Consider the following 20,132-nt stretch of genomic DNA (forward strand, 5'->3'; position numbering starts at 1 on the left):
CGTTGCCAGCCAGGAGGCCGCCATTCCTCCTGGCAGCGGCACACAGTGGTGGCATAGAGCACATGGGGAAGGACAGCCTGTTCCAGGACTTGAACTGAAACCCCAGGGACGGCTGCCTGGCACCTTCCATCCGGAACATACATCAGCTGTGGGAATCCTGACCTCCGCCTCTGCAGGTCCTTAGAGGGTGCAGTAACAGACAAGCGCAGGAGGCGGCTCAGACCCCTGACCTGATGTTTCTCGTGTCAGAGGGAGCTCTTTAACGTGTGTGCTCTTCCCACTGACAAAGGAGGTGTCCTCAGAAGGGGAGATCCTCCCAGCAAGCGCAGGGTGAGAGTCAGCTTACCCGGGTTTGCTTATCAGAACGTGTGAGAAAAGGCAGTGAATGTGTGTGGAGTGACATACACGTACAGTTATCATCTGCATTTCTGTAACTGCTTTCCTTTTTTGCCCTTTTTGGTTTGCATCCCCCACACAAGTTTGTTTACAGCTCTCTCCCCCATGGCACACTGGGGGCAGGAGCGAAGTGAGTGAAGGGCCGGGTGCTGCTCAGCTGCCTGCAGGGTGAAACCACAGCGCGTGGCAGCGTGCCTGCACCTGTGTGCCTGTGGGGGCATGCGCTCCTTGTTGTCCTTCCACTGCAGCGCAGCACGCCTGGGAGCCATCCCACCGCCTCTCTGTCCACTTTCAGACTCTTTCTGTTGTTATCCCCGTGTCCAGAGCCAATGGGGTTGTCTCTGAAATCCAGCTTTTCAACCCAAACCCTAAGGGATGGCCCACGTGCACATGAACAGGAGCCAAGAACGGAAGTGAGTTTCCGCACAGATTTATGCTTTAATAAAGAAGTGACTTTAAGGGAATAGTCAGAAAAATAATGTTAAAACAAGGAGATTATCTGTTGCATCCCAGCTTCAGGAAGGAGAACGAAGCATTTTGCTGCTGTTCTGTGCACCAGGCAGGGAGAGGCGATGATGCCAAGGCCAGAACCACCCCTCACAGGGCACACAGGTCCCAGTTCCAGCCATGTCCCCACAGTTTGCTCACAGCGATGTCCCCATGGTGCTGACACCAACATCATCATACCCCGTGTCCTCGGGGGGCTGTGCTGGGGCATCCCCGGGGTGGGGAGAGGGAGACGCCTCCGGCACAGCCACAGCATCATCGTAGCCATGTGAGGGGCTGTGCTGGGGCTGGGCAGGGGACTCTGTGACAAAAAAGGGAGGGGATGCTGGTAAGGACAGTGTTGGAAGGGATCTGTGATCTCACCTACGCATGAGTCCCGTGTTTGGCTGGGTTCCCACAGAGGGGTTCCCTGTGCCCTTCTGCGCTCACAGTGCACCTCAGTGCCCGTGCCCCTACCTGGGGACACCTGGAGGTCACTCTCCTCTGCACCATATCCATTGTGATCAGACTCTGCTTTCCCTGAGCCCTGAGACAGGGAACCTGGAGTGGAGGAAGTGTGTTGTGGACATGACAGGGGATGGGGACAGCCACAGAGGCGATCCTGCTCCCACCTGTGCGGCTGGGCACCTCCTGGTACTCAGGAATCAAGTTGTAGTCAAGCTCCTCATACACAGCCTCGGAGGCAGCATCCTTGCTGCGGCCTGCAAGGCAGCACGCATGGCATCGGTGTCCCCAGTGTTCCCAAGGCTTTTCCCTGTCACTTGGAACTCACAGAGAGGTGCCCACCTTGGCACTGGGCCCGTGTACGGTGTGCCAGCACAGCCAGGGTAGCCAGGGCCAGGCACAGCAGTGTCCCCAGGATCACGCACAGCACCGTGAGCGATGACACGGTCCTTGGTTCTGCTGTCAGCGGGACAGTGCTGTGGGTGAGAGCTGTGGGGCAGCGATGGGAAGGGTGAGGCCCCATGGGGATCCAACGGCAGCAGTTAGAGAACAGTGAGCATGGGCAGAGCCATTTGCTGAGGCGTCTCTGTCCCAGTGGTTGCTACCTGGGGCTGGGCTGGTGACCTCACTCCTGTCGCTGGTGTCCTCGTCACATGTGATGTGTGTGATCCCGGCAGGGCCGCATTCCTGCAGCTGCCAGGGTGCTGAGGGGCAGCGCCAGAGGGAGCGGGCCCCCTCCTCACAACTCACCCAGCTCAGCCACGCACGGCCTGAGCCCTCTGCAGGGAAGGCTGCCAGACTTCCCCCAGTGCCACATCCCAGATGTCGGCAGACGGCAGTGGCCGTGGCAGGGCTGGTGTCATTGGCGCAAACATGACCCCACGTCCCCTCATGCAGCACCTCCAGGTGCCCACTGCATCTGCTGCTTTCCCCCGTCAGCCTCAGGTCCAGCAGCCCTGCAACGAGGTCAGAGGATTGCTGCACCCCAAGGGTGGTGGGGCTGCTCCCATCCAGAGCGATGGTAGCACTCACCTGAGCACACGACGCCTGCACCGCCGCCACGCCGACAGCCATGCTGCACTGGGGCTGTGCAGTGCCAGAGAGCATCCTCTGACCCAGAGCAGTGCCCAGCACCCGGCCACAGCGTCCCAGTGCCAGGCCCAAAGCGCTCAGATCCAGGTGCCTCCAGGGCCCTTCCACAGCCCAGCTGGGCGCAGGCAACGTTTGCATCCTGCAGGGTCCATGTGTCCTGGCAGACGGTGCCCCAGCTGCCCTGGCTGTACACCTCCACCCTGCCGGCACAGCGCCTGGGGCTGCCCGCCAGCCTCAGCTGCTTGCTTCCTGTGTGGGAATGTCAGGCTGGGGATGGGGATGGCAGCGTGATGCCTGCGGCCCTTCACAGTGCACTCACCTGAGCAGGCAATGGCCAAACCCACAGGACTCTTGCTGGGCTCCTTGGCCATCCCCGATACGTTACACTGTGCCAAGAGCTCCTCGGTGCCAGCGCATTGCAGCTCCTGTAACTCCATGGGGCTGGAGCCATTGTCCAGCACAGCATAGATTTTCTCAGGCACACCGCAGCCCAGCTGCCGGCACGCCACAGTGGCAGTGCCGTTGTCCCACAGCCCCACAGACACACGGGCCCAGACTCCAGGGCGCACAGCCACCTCCAGACGTCCATCGCAACGGCTCTCCCCACCGTGGAGCTGCAGGGGCTCAGCGACACCTGCAACAGCCCAGCTGTGTGCTGGGGACAGGCAGTGCACCCCACCCGTTGGGAGTTCCCACTTTCCCCACACCCACCTGAGCAGCTGACACCGGCTGTGTGCCCGGGGGTGCAGGCAGGCTGCCCCAGCACCTCCACAGGGCACTCGCCTGGGTGCCGCTCGCTCCCACTGCAGCTGAGGGCGTCGCTGCGCAGCCTTCCTGTACCCATCCCAAAGTGGCCTGGTGGTGGTATGGAGATGGCAGAGCCACATCCCAGGTGGTGGCAGAGGACATGGGCGTCGGGCAGGTCCCAGGCAGTGGCACACAGGGGCCCCCACACCCCTCGTGCCTCCACCTCCACCCGCCCAGCACAGTCTGAGCCTCCGTCCACCAGTCGGAACCCGGTGTAGGCTGCAGCAGAGAGAGGGTGTTGGGGCTGGTGGAGAGAAACACCCCCACCATGTGCACCACGCTACAAGGGGCTGATTCAGATCCATGGCCCCTGTACTTACGGGAGCACATGATAGCAGTGGGTTGTGTGCAGGTCTGGATGTTGAGAGGCTGCTGTGCGCAAGCGGACAGGAGGGGCTCGGTGCCATTGCACTCAAAGGAACCATCCCAGAATGACCCCTCTGCTGGTCCAAATTGCCCAGTCCCATATAGGGCCAGTGCTGTCCCGCAGCCCAGCTCTCTGCAGACAACCTGGGCAGCCATGAGGTTCACATGGCCATGGCAGATGCTGACCCAGGACCGGCCCTGCCGCACCTCCAGCCTCCCTGAGCACTCACTGTCCCCTCCGACCAGTCGGGAGAACCCTGCTGGGAGAGGTGGGCTGCTGGGCTGAGGGACGTGGGCAAAGGGCTCCCCATAGTGCTGTGTGTCCCCAGCTCTCACCTTGGCAAACCACAGAGGTGTTATGATCACGAGGAAAATTGTATGGACCCCAACCCCTAATGCTGCAGTCCCAAATGGCCTTCTCATTCCCCTTGCAGCTGATATTGGCCAACATTAGCGGAATGTGTTCTTCCGAAAATCGCCAGGTATGCGTAGTGTGAGCAGCTGAGCCACAGCCCAGATGTTGGCACACCACCTCAGCATGATTCATGTTCCAGGCTTTGTCAGCCACAGTGCCCCAGCGTCCCCGCAGCTTTGCCTCCACTCTCCCCTCACAGGGTCCCCCGCCGTCTGCCAGCCTCAGCTCCATTGCCTCTGCATCAGGGACTGGTCTCAGCCCTCCCCGGGGTCCAGTCATGGTGTACCAATCCCAGCCATCCCACCTTACCTGAGCAAATCACTCCAACATCCCATTCGTGGTCACAGAAGTGTTTGCCCCAGCCCAAGTTACGGCAGTCCTGCAGGGTGGCCTCAGTGCCGTCGCAGAAGTAGTGATGCAGCCAGATGCGTCCCTCACCCTTCCCAAATAGGGAATATGTGGATGTACGGGCCACCTTCCCACAGCCCAGCTGCCGGCACAGCACACCAGCTGCTTGCATGTCCCACTGGATGTTGTAGCTGCAGACGGAGCCCCATTCGCCCTCATGCTTCACCTCCACCCGACCGGCACAGCGCCCACCGCCATCCACCAGCCGCAGCTCCTCACTGCCTGTGGACAACCCGGGGACGTGGCTGAACCTGGGTGTGCCTGTCCCATGGCTGCAACACTGACCCTCTGCTTCCGCCTTGTCCCATGGCCATCCTCCTTCCCCACAACTCACCCTTGCAGAGCTGCACACAGAGGAGAAGTCCCAGCACCCTGGCAGGAACCATCATGACCCACACGCTCAGCACGAGGAGGGGGAGATATAGGCAGCCCCTGCTGGCAGGAGCCAATGAGGATGGTGAGATACAGTGGGAGCTGTTATCAGCAGGGTTATCAGCCTCCTGCTGGGTCCCAGCCTCCAATAACATGCTTCGTGCCCAAATATGAGGCTGGCTCCACTTCTGGCGTCACACAGCCCCACAAGCGTTCTTGGTGCTTGCATGTCCCTGAGGGAGCCAGCCTTCCTGGGTGCTGCATGTCCATGAGCTGGGGCTCTGGCTATGACCATTACAGTGGGTCCCCACAGGGTCAGGTGTGACCCAATAGGGTCTATCTCGTCACCCCAGTGCATACCCCAATATGGTGGGGAGCTGGACCTGCCTTTGTAGTTCTGCAGGTAGTAGTGAGGTGATTAAGGTCCCAGTGCTGGTATGGACATGCACAGGAAGCCACCGCTAGCCCCTCACATCAGTCAGGACAAAGCACTGCCTGCATCTGAGGACATGCAGCCTCCACACCTACCCTGCATCATGACCAGGAGGGATTGTATTCCCCCACATGGGGAACCAGCGTCAACACCAACCACTGTAGCAGTCCCAGGGCTGTCCAGCTGCTTTGAGCACAGCAACAACAGCTCCACAGGGGAAGGCTGCAGGGCTGAACTGTCCCAGCCCATGTCTCCTCGTGCAGCCCGTTGCTGGGGAAGGAGGAAGTGTGCGATGGCTGTGTGGCTGCTTTCAAAAGGGAAACCTGCTGTACACAGGGCTGGGACGTGGGGCAGTGCCCGGCCCCGCTGCAGGGTCAGTGCATGGCGGCACAGCTCGGTGGGCACCGGGGGCTCCTGGGAACACGGCTGCAGGGCCGGGCTCCTGCTGAGGCTGTGGGGATGCAAGGTGCAGGATGGGGATGCCAGCATAGCCCGGGCATTGCTCCCGCCCCGCTGTGCTCTTGTTGCTGAGCTGCGGCCCTGCCCTGCACTCAGCAGAACACCAACACGGCCTCCCAGCGGGCCGCAGAGGGGCCCAAGAGGCTGCAGCAGCCCCGCAGCAGGGCTCAGCAGGGCTGGGCCTCCAGCTCTGCCAGCAGCACCAGGCAGCTCTGCAGCCACAGCTCCGTGCCCAGCTGAGGGGCCTTGGCAGGAAGGCCTGGTCTGCGCGGGAGGGATGAGCATTGCCAGCCAGGAAGCCGCCTTTCCTCCTGGCAGCAGCACACAGCGGTGGCATAGAGCACATGGGGAAGGACAGCCCGTTCCTGGACTTGAACTGAAACCCCAGGGGCGGCTGCCCGGCACCTTCCATCGGGAACATACATCAGCTGTGGGAATCCTGACCTCCGCCTCTGCAGGTCCTTAGAGGGTGCAGTAACAGACAAGCGCAGGAGGTGGCTCAGACCCCTGGCCCAACCTCTCTCGTGTCAGAGGGAGCTCTTTAACGTGTGTGCTCTTCCCACTGACAAAGGAGGTGTCCTCAGAAGGGGAGATCCTCCCAGCAAACTGCAGGGTGAGAGTCAGCTTACCCAGGTTTGCTTATCAGAACGTGTGAGAAAAGGGGGGTGAATGTGTGCGTAGTGACATACACGTACAGTTATCATCTCATTTCTGTAACTGCTTTCCTTTTTTGCACTTTTTGGTCTGTATCTCCCCCACAAGTTTGTTTACAGCTCTCTCCCCCATGGCACACTGGGGGCAGGGGCGGAGTGAGTGAACGGCTGGGTGCTGCTCAGCTGCCTGCAGGGTGAAACCACAGCGCGTGGCAGCATGCCTGCACCTGTGTTCCTGTGGGGACACACTGACCTCCTAATTAAGCAGACATGTCAGTCTTCTTCATTAATTATTATATTTGGGCTTCTGTTTTCTGGTAAACTTATTTCATAAGGATCTCTTTGTGAAGGCCAGCCTCTGCTGTCCTGAAGCCCATGGCTGTGAGCTGTGAGCTACCCGTGTGCTCTCCTTGCTGCCCTAAGGATCCTGAAGTCCGCTGGTAATTGGACTGCAGCCATGGCTGCCCTTGAGATTGTCATTGTCTTCTTGCCCCTCCATGTGAGTGAGAGAGAGCACCCTCACAGCACCTGCTTGTTGGCTTTTCAATCACTAGGGGGAGGAGCATTTCATCAGTATATAGGGACCTGCTGGGATGTTTTTGCCTGGCTGTTCTGTCCTTCCTACAGGTATTGGGCTTTGTTGATGTCCCCCTGACCTGCTTCATCCCCTGAACCTGCTTTCTGCTGCAATATGAGTTTTAGCTCTATTTCTGGTAGCCCCAGGATGGGACCTTGGTACAACATGTCCCCAAGAAGAGCCAGCCTTCTTGGGCTCTGTGTGTCCTTGAGCTGGGTCTGGGGCTGTGCCCATGGAGAGTGGGCCCCCAAATGGAAACTTTCCCCTGCACGGGGACCCTTTGTTGGCATCAACTGCATGCAGCTGCTGTGCCACCTGCACTGCTGGAGATAGCACTGTGGCTTTGTGCATCCGTAGGGTTGCAACCGAGGGAGCTTGGGGCCCTAGCAGGGCCCAGGGACCTGAAGAGCTTTGTGTACACTGAGCTGTGGCACATTTCTTGAAGAGAATGTGCCACCTGCAGGGAAATGTTATAACTGTATGAAGTGATGCTTCTCTACTTGGGACTCCAGCATGAAGGTAGGTGATTCACTTCCCCTGCTTTGGTACTCCAGATGCCTATAGACTGAAGGAGGAGACAGGTGCAGAGATGTCTTGGACCTCTGATATGGTGTCTCTTGCTTCTGAGGGAGCTCTTTCAGGTGTGTCCCCTTCCCGCTGACAAGCAGCATGTTCTCAGACCTGGTGATCCTACTAGCAAGAGTAGGGTGAGACTCAGCTTGCTCAGCCAAATATGCTTATCAAAGCACCTGGCTGTGAGTTTGTGCTGGCCACCCAGCCTTCCTTTGCTGGCAATAAATCAAGTGAAACAGGTGATTGTAAATGATCTAATGATTATAAAAGGATTTCAGATGACTCAGACTGGCATTTTTGGCAGTTAAAAGGAGGTGTAAATTCTTTCTGTTGTGGAAATGGAGGTGTAGTTGGATGGTATTTTCTTGGTTTTTGGTTTAGTGGGACAAAAGTCACTTCAGCAAATCCTCAGGTTAGTGGTAAACTGGGCAGAGGGAGGAAGGGAAAGGCAGTTCATAGCCACAAAGGTGATGCATCAGCATTTGTGTTAAGAGAGTGCTCTTTTAAGGGTTTCTGATGAAGGGCCTTTTCCAGTACAGCAATGAATACTAAAGGCAGGAATTGACGGGATCAAAGTCTGATCTGTCACACTCATCAATGAGGGTATGTGAGTGTGTGGCAGTATTCATTCCATCTGGGTTAACTGATTGAAGACTTCTGCATTATGATGGTAAGAAGAAAATACAGGAGAACAGTGCTGAGATGGAGACTTGACAAAGTGAAAATGGAAATGATTATAAGAAATAAACCTCTGGCTATGTTAGTAGTTGAGCTATCAAGGTACAGGTGCTGCTTCCAGAAAGGTATATCTGGACTTTGCAACTGATAAAACTATGAACAAGGGCAGGAGCTGGACTAGGAGGAGTGCAAGAAAACTGCACTGCTCTGGGAGCCCATGGTGGGAGCAGGAGGAATAAAGCAGGGAGACTGGTAGAAAGGGTATGAGTGCACATGAGGATCTGAGGCTGCTGTTTGCCTCAAGCACGAGGTTCTGTGCCTGTGCTCCCCAAGTCCTCTGTTCTTGACCTCAGGAATAGGTCTGGTGGGCATCAGCACAGCCAAAACTGCACTTTTTTTTTTTTCCCAGAGGGGCCCCTGCATTGTAGCTGTTGGTCACAGGCTGGGCTGGGCCTAAGAGTGGGAGATGCTCTGGCATTACAGATAGCCTTAGGGCAGTCAGGTGAGAGGGAAGTGTCACTTGGATTTGTTTTGCTGCAGAAAAGAAGGCTAGGATGAATTATGACACTGCTGTACATCCTGAGGAAGCAGAGCTAATGTATATGAAGATCAGCAGAGTGGAAAGTACAGGAAAATGAGCCTTCTTGCTTTTACAATGACGGGATTAGGCAGGTGTGTTAGCAGTGCAAACTGTAATGATCCTGGAAGATAGCACTGGCATCTCCCTGCTGTCCTTTCTCTCTCTTTTGAATTCTGACTTGTATAAAACAAGGAAAACCCCCTGATTTCCCACAGTAACAAAAAATTTGCTCATGGCAAGTGAATGCTGTGCTTCCTTGTTTGGTTGTTGCAGACCTCAGGCAAAATGTGTTGCCTAGAAATGAAATGTTAACCCTTCCTCAAAGAAGAAAATGAGTAAAGGTTGCATGCTGGCTCAGAAGAGGCTCTTCTTCCCAGCCTTAGAGTTTGGTTGCTGTTACAGATGGTGTTTTACTCAATTGTGATATTCCTGCCTAAGAGGAAAACAGAACCTGACTGAGACTAAAGGTCTGCCTGACTGTAAGGAGACCTGTGTTGGTGGTGACACAGGGGAAGTAGAACTGCTTCTACCGTGTCTTGCCAGAAGAAGGCGCTTCTGAGAGACCTCAGGTGCAAAAAAAATAAAAAAAATCTGGTTGATGTGAAGCGGAAATGGTGTTATTTCTTTTCTTCCTGTTTCTCAGTCTCATGATGCAGTGGTGTTTCTTGGGCTGGATGTGGCTATAGAGACAAATAGTTCTCGTTGTCCTTCCTTCTTCCTTTTCAGCAACCCGAACTTACAGTTCCTTTCAGGTTTGTTTTGACAGGCTTCTGTGTGACTATCACTGTGATGTGATAAGGGCAGTTCAGGCTGAAGTCATCTAGGAAGAACTCCTTTCTCTTGAACTGATCCACTTCTGGATCAAGCAGATTTCTGACCTCTACAGTAAAGCAAGTAGATGCTGAACCCTTCCCACCTGAGGAAGTTTGTGATGACATGGGGCCTTGCAGGCACTACAAAGCTCAGGATGCAAAGGAGAAGGGTTTTTAGAGGCAAACACTGGAAGGGAATGGTCTCCTCTTTCAGGGCTGGCAGCTGTGGTCCATTCTGCTCATCTAGAAATGTTCATGTTTACAGAGGGGGAAGTAGACCCAATTGATTCCAAGAATATGAGATGATGAAGAAATCAGAGAAGCCTCATCAACACCAGCTTTTCTTAACAAGTGAGTCTCTGGACAAATGAAGAAGGTAGATAAATGGTGGAGTTATTTTGTGGAGATTCATATTCTGCCCAAACACTATTCTTCAAACAGTATGATCAGCAAATGTTACTTGTTTGTATTTAGCACCAATCACAATTGCTGGTGAACTATGTTTGAGTGGTTCTGGCTCATTAGATTTTGTAAATCCAAAGGTGTTTTTTATTAGGGCAATAGGACAGCCTGTTCCTTGACTGCAGGTCTGAATCGACTGATCAGAGAGGCAATGTGATATGGGAGTAGGTGTTAAATGAGAACAAAGTTTGATGGAAAATCCATTTGACCCTTCTTTCTGAAACTGAGGCACTTGGGATAACGAGTGAGCAAAGGGCTGGTGTGTATGCTTCTGGCTGAGCAGGGTCCTGGGCTCAATGCAGCAGTATTCTCAAGGGAGCCTCTGCTATAGTGAGGGCATTAGGGGCAGGGAAAGAAGCAGGAATTGCCTGTGTCAGGCAGTATTCAGTGCCAGTTAAGATTCATTATGCCCAAGAATGCAGGCAGTTATGAATTCCAGTAAAAGACTGTGTGATCATGCGGGGCTAGTTCCTCTAGTTGATTTTACTGACAGAGTTTCCTGGATTAAGTAACAGTGCTGCAATTCTAGCTTAATTTTCTTCTCAATCAGGGAATTTGTGTCTTACATGGTGACCTCAGTAATATCCACATGGTTTAGCATCTGAGCCGCTCCCTCCACCACCCCGTGATTTTAGCTGAAGTCAGCCTGTTGCTCAACCTGCGCCTCCTGACCGGAGAAATGCTTTGTAAGAGAAATCAGTACAGTCACTTCTGCTTTAGGGCTGATTTAACATCTTCACAGATCATCATCTTTGGCATCTTGGCCAAGTCCTAGGTGTTTAGTGGGCAAAGGGGAGCTGCACAGGCAGTCTACTCAGACCATAGGAAGGTATATGCTCCCCAGTGGCATCAAGAAGGGCTGTTTCTGGCATTCATTGGGGGAGTCAACTCCAGTTGTGGCTGAAGAATGCAGACCTCATGCCAATATCTGCAATGGTCACCTCTATGAAGGCACCTGTAGGACAATAAGGAGCTTCTATATGGGGAGATTTTCAGTCTGCATGTTTTGTTCCTGAAGTGTTCAGCCTTTGCCAGTCCGTGTCTGAGGAACGTCTGAGAGCTTTCAGAAGCAACCAAGTGCACCAAGCAGAGGCAAGGAGCAGAAATCTGTTTTCCTGTCTTACTGGGAAGCTCCTGATTTGACTGGTTTCAGTCTTTGTCATCTCTGGCCTACTGAGACAAGTTTGATGAAGTGTGTCCATGCATGACTGAGCAGGCCTGCTTATAAGGCTGAATAACTGAGGGGAGGGAGGGATGTGTTAGGTCAGGTTAAGTATTCCACCAGCCTTCCTAAACCTGAGATGAAGCTGGCTGCAGTCCTAGATGAGAGCCTGCACTACTTACTAACTCATGAGACTAATAGTAAGAGCATTTAACTGGAGCCTCTTTCCAGAATGCTGAGCTAAATCATGGGGCAATGTTATCTGATTGCCAAGGTATAAGAGTCTGATGGTCCGTCTGGGTTTCATGATTCCTCCTGATCTGTTTTGCACAGAAGCTGCCAATACAGCTAGTGCTATGTTGTGAAAAAGCCCAATGTGACTGCTAAGGAATGGATATACTCCTTTCTGTAGCACCACATGCTCCTGCAACTGCCTTTCCATGTAGCTGGCTGCAAGGGCTTGTCCTGAGAGTTTTTTTCTGGTTGCTGAAACATTGGACTGTGCCCACAGATAACAACGTCTGATGAATTTATGCACAGTCCTCATAATCGATTTAATAACACCAAGTCAAGCCTTGCCTCACTGTAGCCTGCTGACACCTTTTCCTTGTTTTATTTCCCCATCCAGTTAAAACACTAAGACCCAAACTGTCAAAATGGTGTCTAGGGGATGGACAGTAATTACTAATATGAACACACACAGGCAGGTGGGCAGCCTGATCGGGGTGCAAAGCCATGGGACAGAGAAACCTTAGAAGAGCTACATGGCTGTATCTCAGATGGCTTCAGCTGATAGCACTAGGGACAGGCAGGATGGGACCCAACAAAAACACATATTTTAATAAAAAAAAAAAGGTATGTTCAGTCTGTGCATCCCACTCTTCTTCTTTTTTCATTCTTGAAAGCTGCCCGACTCTCCATGAGGACTTGAGCATCTATCCGTGTTTGGCAGTGGAATTCGTGATAGGATGAAGGTTTCCGATGTACTAAGAAATTTCCCACTGGCTGTTGACACAGGCTGTAATAGGAACCAAATCTAGAGCTTCTGACTCACCGCTCTTCAATTAGGATAAACGGGGCTGGTACACGCTAGTAAATGCACCAAATCTTGCTTCTGGCCATGCTGAGCAGGCAGAACTATTGTAATATTAATTAACATTGCTCTTCCTCACCCTCATGCCCCAAGCGCTTTTTCCTACCAACGCATGCCAAGGAAGACAAATTAAATTAGAAGGATATTCTGAACAAATTAGAGAAGTGACACCTCCTGGGGCAGTCAGTTCAGACTCTGTGCAAAAATATTTGGGGGCGGGGGGAGATAAAAATTCTAACTGCATAGAAAAAGTGTCTGTCCAAAATGGGTCTTGTATTACTTGCCTTTAAAGCACAGACTTTTCTATGTCAGAGCTGCTGACCGCCTCCTAAGCACGTTTCCTTGAGTAACTTTCTGTTAGCCTTTGTGTTTCTGCCATTGGACTGTGCTTCCAGGAACTGGCAGTTCTGCGTAACCGGCCATTTGCATCCAGAGCTGCAAGTACTCTGTGAAACCTGTTGCCTAAAACCGGAGTTTCCCCAGGAAATTGCGCACCTAAGTGAGACAACAGAGGAACCAAACAGTGTTTTACCCAAGGGGACACGGGGGGGGGGGGTTTGCAGTCAGTGTTCTGTGTGTAGGATTTCTCACAGAACAAACGGAGCCCCGATGTTCTCAGTAAATGGCTTTCAAAACAGTTGAGATCAGTGTCAAATTTCCAGGCACGTGATGGAGCTTGGAGCCAAGTTTGGGGTTACTGTTGTGTTTACCCAAAGTCTGCAGGCTGCATTGCACCGAAGGCTGTGTGTGGGTGGAATAAAATTCTCTGTAACAAATATTTGACCGGACGTGTGGTTTATCTTATTTACAGGACTTTGAGCTTTGAAGAAAGGCTGCTTTGTTTTTGTTATTGTAATATTCAAGGCATATTCAGCTATCTCTCGCTCGCTGGATTTAGACCAACAGTTGTGTTTTTAACATAGATGTGTTAGGACTCTAACCATTAAGAAACCAAGTGTTTTAAAGCCAGAAGGGAACCACTTGTACAGATGATCAATGCACATTCTTCAGCACTCTGCCTTGCCTGACTGCAGTGACCTCTGCCCACATGGAGGAACGCCTCTTGTCAAAGGTCGACCTGGGTGCCTAAGTCACATGCTAAGATCTTGCTAAGGCAGTGAATCAGCAAAAAATCCAACTCCCATTTTTACAAGCTCAGAATTTACTTTTGGTGTGTACTGTCCAGCATCACACACAGCGTGTGCCATTCACTCTGCTGAGAAACCCTGAGGTGTGTAGAAACAGCACACATATTTTTTTCTGTATCTAGACCTTGACCTCTGTCAACCAATTCTGACTTCATGGCTTCTGTATATTGTCTCTATATATCCTGTATATCTAAAGAAACACCTGTCAAAGGAGCTGGGATTATTTTTCCAAACTGAAGTTGATGTCTCAAGCTGTCACGTGAAGGAAACTAAGTGTTACTGTCCTTGAGATGGCTGACTTTCTGATCTGAGCTTGACATATAACAGTTAAGCTGTAAACAGAGAGAGATTTTGCTCCATTGTTTCAGATGGGATCTGAAACAGTGACTGTCTTCAACAATTTGAGGCTTGTGTGGGCAAACAGTAAACTGCCTTTTGCCAGTGGGCAGCAGGAAGAATGCTTCTGCTTCACACCAACAAATAGCCAAGAGGCGACACAGCTGCAAAGTAAGGCTGTGCATGCTGTCAGCTAAGTTGATGGATCAGCCCCCGGGCAGCTGTGATGTTTGTGTGCAAAAGGATACTGAAAGAAAGAATTTGGACTACTGGGCTCTTTTTCCTCAATACACCAAGATGTTTCATCTATTGCCTTTAAATGAAAAGGGCCAGGATTTCCCCACTACTTTGAACAGTTTAATGAATAATGGTCAGACATGCAACCAGCTAGTAGCTGCTGAAAGTAATATGACAGAAAGTAGTGTGCAAAGCATTGCTGGGTGCAGAAGATGAGCTTGTTGGTTAACAGATGTGAATGTCATTTGATGTGAAGCCTGGACAGAGCACGATAATGCTTCTGCCAGGCTGCTTCCTGAGCATGCCCATAACTGCACTCCTGGAGGATGAAAGAGGGCTTAAAACAAGCCAAAGGAAAACATGATGGAACAAAGTTAAAGCGCTGTGATGGTAGTTTGAGACAGAGAAGTTTTGGTTATAGCTAAACCTGAACACTTTCAGACAAGAGTGAGAGACAGGCCTTCTGTTTGTCCCCAAGACGCCGTGATGCATGGCCTTGCAGCCCTATGTTTCCTATTCTGACCAAGCAAAATCTGCTGCTGTCGATGTTGATGTGTGTGTTTGTGCAACTTGCCATTGATCTAAAAAAGCAGAATTTACTGCTTCCCTTATCTTACTGACATTTGATCACGGGTGGCACAGACTGTTCAAACTACAGAGGACGCATTCCTGTTATTAATAGGGTATTTGCTCAGTTCCTTATGAATTGTGCTGTTGCGCAGCCTTTCATGAAACACCGTAATGAGGATTTATGCGTGCTTGGTCACAATGAGACTGGAAAAAAACAACAAGCAATGGTTTGCAATCTAGAAGCTGCTGGGAAATCGTTTGGAAGTAGGTTCAAGGTTAGCCCTTCTGGAGTACTGAGCTGTGCTCTGCCATCGGCTGGCAGTATAGAGGCCTACCTGATCATAAAGCTATAAAGGGGTTTGTGCTTTGAGAGGACAACTCCAGCCAAAAGCAAGGGTTCAGCTTCCAGCTGCTGAAAATACCACACTATGTAAACAATAATGCAACTCTGCCCAGCGGTTACAACTTTCTTCCTTTCTTCCTTTACATAAGCATTAGCGTGGGAGGCGAACAGGAGAATTCAAATGTAGCTGGCAGCCTGAGAAGCAAGAGGCACCATCCACCTTAACTTCACGATCTTAATGACTCCTGACTGTTAACCGACAGGAAAGCCGTGAGACAAAGGAAGGCATCGGCTGCCCGATTCTTTCAGACACCCAGCTAAAAAAGCAAACACACCCCTATGCATCACCCGGGGGCAATCACAGCTTCAAAGACCATAGTAAACTTTGCAGAACGGGGCATGTCTGAGGAAAAATGAAGCCAACCAGAGCTTGTAGGCTCAGTGATTCACATTGCCATTGCTTGGAGTGCTCCTGATAAATGTCAGCGTTTTCTAATGGTACATTAGAAAGGTGATGGCACAGCAGCAGGAGGCCATGCTTGGCGTCTCTATGTGTGCACACGGTTCCTTTGTCCATTGCCCTGCTGCTCCATGGTCCCTTTAGGCTTCTCCCATCTCTGACCCATCGCCCCCCGGTCCCGCCCGCATTGGAAGTGCCGCCCCCCGCTCGGGTGCTGAGTCACGGCGGCCCGGCCGGCGCCCGGCGGGCAGCGCACGGAAGCCCCGCCCCGTCCCCCCTCCCCGTGGGGGCGGCGGTATAAAAGGGGCGGAGCGGGGCGGGAGCGCTCAGAGCGCGTCGGCGAGGCTGAGCGGAGCGGGTTCCTGCGTCAACAGTGCTTGGACGGAACCGGCCGCGCTCGGACCCGCCGCCTCCCCCCACCGCCACCGCAGCAGCCGTCGTATCCATCGCATCGATCTCTCTCTATCTCGGCAGCGCCATGGCTACGCCTCCTTCCCAGGTGCGCCAGAACTACCACCAGGACTGCGAAGCCGCCATCAACCGGCAGATCAACCTGGAGCTGTACGCCTCCTACGTGTACCTCAGCATGGTGAGCGCCGGAGCGGGGCGGACAAGGCCTTAGCGGGGGTTGGGGCCCGGTATCTCCGGGGACAGGCCCGGGCAAGGCCCGGCGGGGGGCGGCTCCGGGCGGTGCCTCCCGGCGCAGCCGCGCTCAGTTCCTCCCCCCAGGGGAGGGGGCGGCCCGCGCAGCTCGCTGGATGCAGGGGGGGAGGGAGGCTCTTATCTCCGGGCCGGCCTCGGCCTGGCGTTAACTGCTGTTATCGGCGCGGCTCAGAGCTGCCGGGCGGCGCTGCCCTTGGGGCAGGGCTGGGTAGCGGCGGTTGCCCGATGGAGCGCTTGGCAGCTCTCCCACTGGCGTTCTCTGGAGGCACGGCTCTCGGGTCCCGGTTTTGAAGTGAATTAGGAGGAATCCGTGGCATCCCCGGTTCTGTGCTTGGCACGCAGCTCTCGAGTTGGTGCCCGCAGTTCAGACAGCAGCTCTGACCTCTGCAGGCAGCTTCCTACCTGTATTGTATCGCAGTGTGCTGGTGTAGGATTAAAGTGCTTGCTGCTATGTTACTACGAGGACGTGACCCTCCACTGCAGGCTCTTGGTGATAGTGGTACACAAACACCAGCGTCCTGTGAGCCTCTGAGCTGCTGCTGCTAGAACTCAGAGCTCTGCAGGTTCTTCCCTGGTAGATAACTCACAAATACAAAGATACAAGTAATACACAGATAAAAAGCTTTCTATTCTGCTCTTTATCTTTAAAGGAAAAGGAGTTGTGGGATGGCTTCTAACAGTTGTCACAGATGTGGCTTTCTAGAGCTGTTTATGCTGTTGAATAGGTGTTCTAAATGCAGTTAAGCTTTTTGCTTTTAAATGTAGTACTAAAGGCTTTCTCAGAAGTAGGAAGCATATTGCTGGTCTAACACCTGCTAAATCTGGTGGAGTATGCATGAAAGCGTTATTGAAGAAGTACTTCAGTGTTTCTGCTCACTCTTTACTTACTCTTAGCAGGTGCTACGTTTAGAACTTTGACTTGAGACCATTGTCAATGAATTTGAGTCAATGAAAAGAGTAGGAAACAATCCTGGAAAGCAAGGTGCTCAAGGTGGCAGAGCTTAGAGAGCTTAGTGGTGTGTGGGTTTTCACGTATTCATAAGTGAACCACAAATCCAGCTAGTTGTATTTACTAAGCAGGACATGGATTAAAATCAAGTAAAGCTTAAATATATCAGGGAAAGCTGAACTTTCCATAGAGGGAGGATTTTGGTCATGTTACCCTGCTGCTTGTCGTGCTGCTGGTAACCCCCCTCTTGGGCTCTAGTCTTCTTGAAGGGCTGAGATGTTTGAAGTTACAGCATAAATGTTGCTTTGTGCTGCAGCTAGAGTGAGACTTGAGTTTCTCAGTGCACAAATTCTTATTTTTCAGTCCTACTACTTCGACCGGGATGATGTGGCTCTGAAAAACTTTGCCAAGTACTTCCTGCACCAGTCCCATGAGGAGCGTGAACATGCTGAGAAGCTGATGAAGCTGCAAAATCAGAGAGGTGGGCGCATCTTCTTGCAGGACATCAAGGTGAGCTCTAGGTCTCTGGGTTGTTATGCCTAATGCAGTACTAATCTTAGGGCCTGTCTCCAGGCTGTCTGGGAAGGAATTTCCCTGAGAGGCTTCATGTAGAAAAGCAGCAGCAGCTGCCAGTGGTTGAGCACGTGTTGCTGTTATCTGTGTGTGGTGGCCAGTCTGGGCAAAGTCTAGGTATGCACATTAACTTGCTGACCTACTAGGAGTCACTTCCTCCATAAGAACAGCTGCATATATGTAGCTTATAGTGGTTTTAGAGGGTGGTGGTGGTGGTGCTGGGAATGGTGAACTACAGTGTAAGTGGTTCATTTACGTTGAACTGCATGTGCCTTCTTGGATTTCTACTCTTGTGACTAGAGCTGAGATGACAAAATAGTCTTTTCCCAGTTGTTAATTAGGACTTGCTGCAAGACTTCATGGCATAATTTGCTCCCTTTACTCGTTTTTCCACTGTTTTGATTTACTACTAGCATGTTCAGTTTGATACATAGCAAATCTTTATGGAGAAAACAGTAAGTGATGGTCACTTAAGAAAAATAGTTTTCAGCTTCCCTGTTTGGATATCTTAAACAGTTTGGTTTTCTTTGAGGTTGTACCTATGCAATCTCATGTTCACTCAATCCCCTCAATCCTCCCCTACTGCGATGGGGGGAACATTAGAGAAGGGATTTTTAGAGGCTGAGACAAAAGGGAGTTGACAGGACAGAAATGGAAGGAAATATAAGGGATATACTAAAGAAGTGATGTGTGGTGCAGTTGCTGGCTGGTGTTCAGCTAATCTCAAGGTGGCAGCCCACCCCTAGCAAACTCCCCCAGCTTTATTATTCAGCCTGATACCATATGGCATGGGCAATCTCTTGCAGTTTTAGTCTGCTGCACTGCTTCTGTGCACCCCCAGCCCCTTGCTGGCACAGCAGTACAAGGAGCTGAAAGGTGCTTGATTTCTAGTGTGAGCTCTGCACAACAACTAAAACATCTGCGTTATCATACTGTTTTTCTTCTCAGTGGCATCATGCCAACCACTATGAACAAAGCTTAGCATGTTTCAGCCAAAAACTTGGCACCTGCTTAGGTGTTTAGAGCATGAGATTAGAAGGGGAAAAAGAAAGGTAGTTTTGACTTTTAACCTTTAAGATTTCACAGAATGTAATGTAAGAAGGTCTTGGAGAACAGATGTATGTCTGCTTGTGGCTTTAGTCTGCATTCAGTTCTGTCCTAAGTGCAATGTGAGTGCCAGGTTGTTTGGTTCTTTTTTATGCGAGACCCAAATGCTTGAGCTTGGTTGTGTTTAAGGAGTTTTGGGTAGAAGAGCTTTACTGGAGAATGGGTAGTGCAGTGAGTTGCTTTTTTAGATGGACTTTGAGACCGACCTAAAAGACTTTGCTTTCTATTGATTTGTTTGCTTTATGAAAACATGGCTGTGGCCTTTTACCTTTTAGAAACCAGATCGTGATGACTGGGAGAATGGATTGACTGCAATGGAGTGTGCCCTGCACCTGGAGAAGAACGTGAACCAGTCGCTGTTAGAACTGCACAAACTGGCAACTGAAAAGAATGACCCACATGTAAGTGGATGCTGAAGCTGAGAGCATAGCTGTGCAGTGAGTGGGCAGTACACGCATATGTGTGGCTGTGCACATGGGTGTGAATTGTATGTACCTGCTGTTCCTAGTGGTGAAAGAGGGATGAAGTAGTGCAGCTCTTTGAGAAGGGATGTCCTGGTGTTTCTGTTAAGCAGAGGACCAGTTGTATTAGAGTGGCAAAGGTCTGTCACAGAGCATGGGGTGTGTAGCTGTGCTCAGACCCTTCTGTTGGTGCTTTTGAGAACAGGAGATGCTCGTGTGAACGCCACTTTGCAAAGTATGGCTTTATTCTCTGGGGGCTTCTGCCGCAAGGTTCCAAGTCACTTTTTGGGATGATAAAAGCTGCTGCCACTTCAGGCTGCTGCGATTCAGACTCATGCTATGAACCTCTTCCTGTTAGTTAAAAAAGCCTCAGTGCAGCCTTGGTAGTGATGTTTGTAGTGAAGCCTCCAGCTGGGAATTAACTTGTTCTCAGAGTACTATTGAAAATATCCTGTGCAGCTAGAAGGACTTATTTTAAAGGGAGCAATGTAGCTGGCTGTTCTACCAACATGTATAAAGGCTCATGAAGTGCTGTACCATGTACTTCTTAAATACATTCAGAACCTTGATTCATCTTTTCTTAGCATGATTTTTTTTCAGCAGGTTGAGCTTTGTTCAGCCCTAACCTTTTCTTCTCCCTTCCAGTTGTGTGACTTCATTGAGACTCACTACCTGGATGAGCAGGTGAAAGCCATCAAGCAGCTGGGTGACCATGTGACCAACCTGCGGAAGATGGGGGCACCCAAGTATGGCATGGCAGAGTACCTGTTTGACAAGCACACCCTTGGGGAATGTGACAACAGCTGAAGGCTTGACAAGAACCACCCTGTGGGTTTCAGGGGACTTCTACTTTACTGGTCCAGCAATGCATGCGTCTTCAGCTTTCTAGATTAAACAGTTCTTATACTCTGTACCAAATATCAGCTATCTTTTCTTTTGTGTTTTGTGTACTGCCCTCCATCCAATAAAGTGACTTGGTTCAAGGTAGATTCTTCT

The 20,132-nt window shown here is 51.5% G+C and overlaps 2 protein-coding genes across 2 annotated transcripts; one reads left to right on the top strand and one right to left on the bottom strand.

Moving 5' to 3' along the window:
• Positions 1 to 946: 946 nt before the first annotated feature.
• LOC107314477 (scavenger receptor cysteine-rich type 1 protein M130-like) lies at positions 947 to 5,433 on the bottom strand. The gene is made up of 12 exons (XM_032445039.1): positions 4,770 to 5,433; positions 4,337 to 4,657; positions 3,949 to 4,263; positions 3,567 to 3,869; positions 3,151 to 3,465; positions 2,759 to 3,073; positions 2,380 to 2,688; positions 1,953 to 2,303; positions 1,690 to 1,836; positions 1,515 to 1,604; positions 1,360 to 1,443; positions 947 to 1,204 (listed from the first exon to the last, which is right to left on the bottom strand). Exons 1-12 carry the CDS (start codon positions 4,960 to 4,962, stop codon positions 1,041 to 1,043), a joined length of 2,907 nt encoding a protein of 968 aa, XP_032300930.1. The 5' UTR covers positions 4,963 to 5,433; the 3' UTR covers positions 947 to 1,040.
• A 10,134-nt stretch (positions 5,434 to 15,567) lies between these two features.
• On the top strand, positions 15,568 to 20,123 carry FTH1 (ferritin heavy chain 1). Its single transcript, XM_015863682.1, has 4 exons — positions 15,568 to 15,972; positions 17,359 to 17,505; positions 18,951 to 19,076; positions 19,782 to 20,123. The coding sequence occupies exons 1-4, from the start codon at positions 15,862 to 15,864 to the stop codon at positions 19,941 to 19,943; spliced, it is 546 nt and encodes a 181-aa protein (XP_015719168.1). The 5' UTR covers positions 15,568 to 15,861; the 3' UTR covers positions 19,944 to 20,123.
• Positions 20,124 to 20,132: the final 9 nt, after the last annotated feature.

Source organism: Coturnix japonica, chromosome 5, assembly GCF_001577835.2.
Source record: "Coturnix japonica isolate 7356 chromosome 5, Coturnix japonica 2.1, whole genome shotgun sequence".
NCBI lineage: Eukaryota > Metazoa > Chordata > Aves > Galliformes > Phasianidae > Coturnix > Coturnix japonica.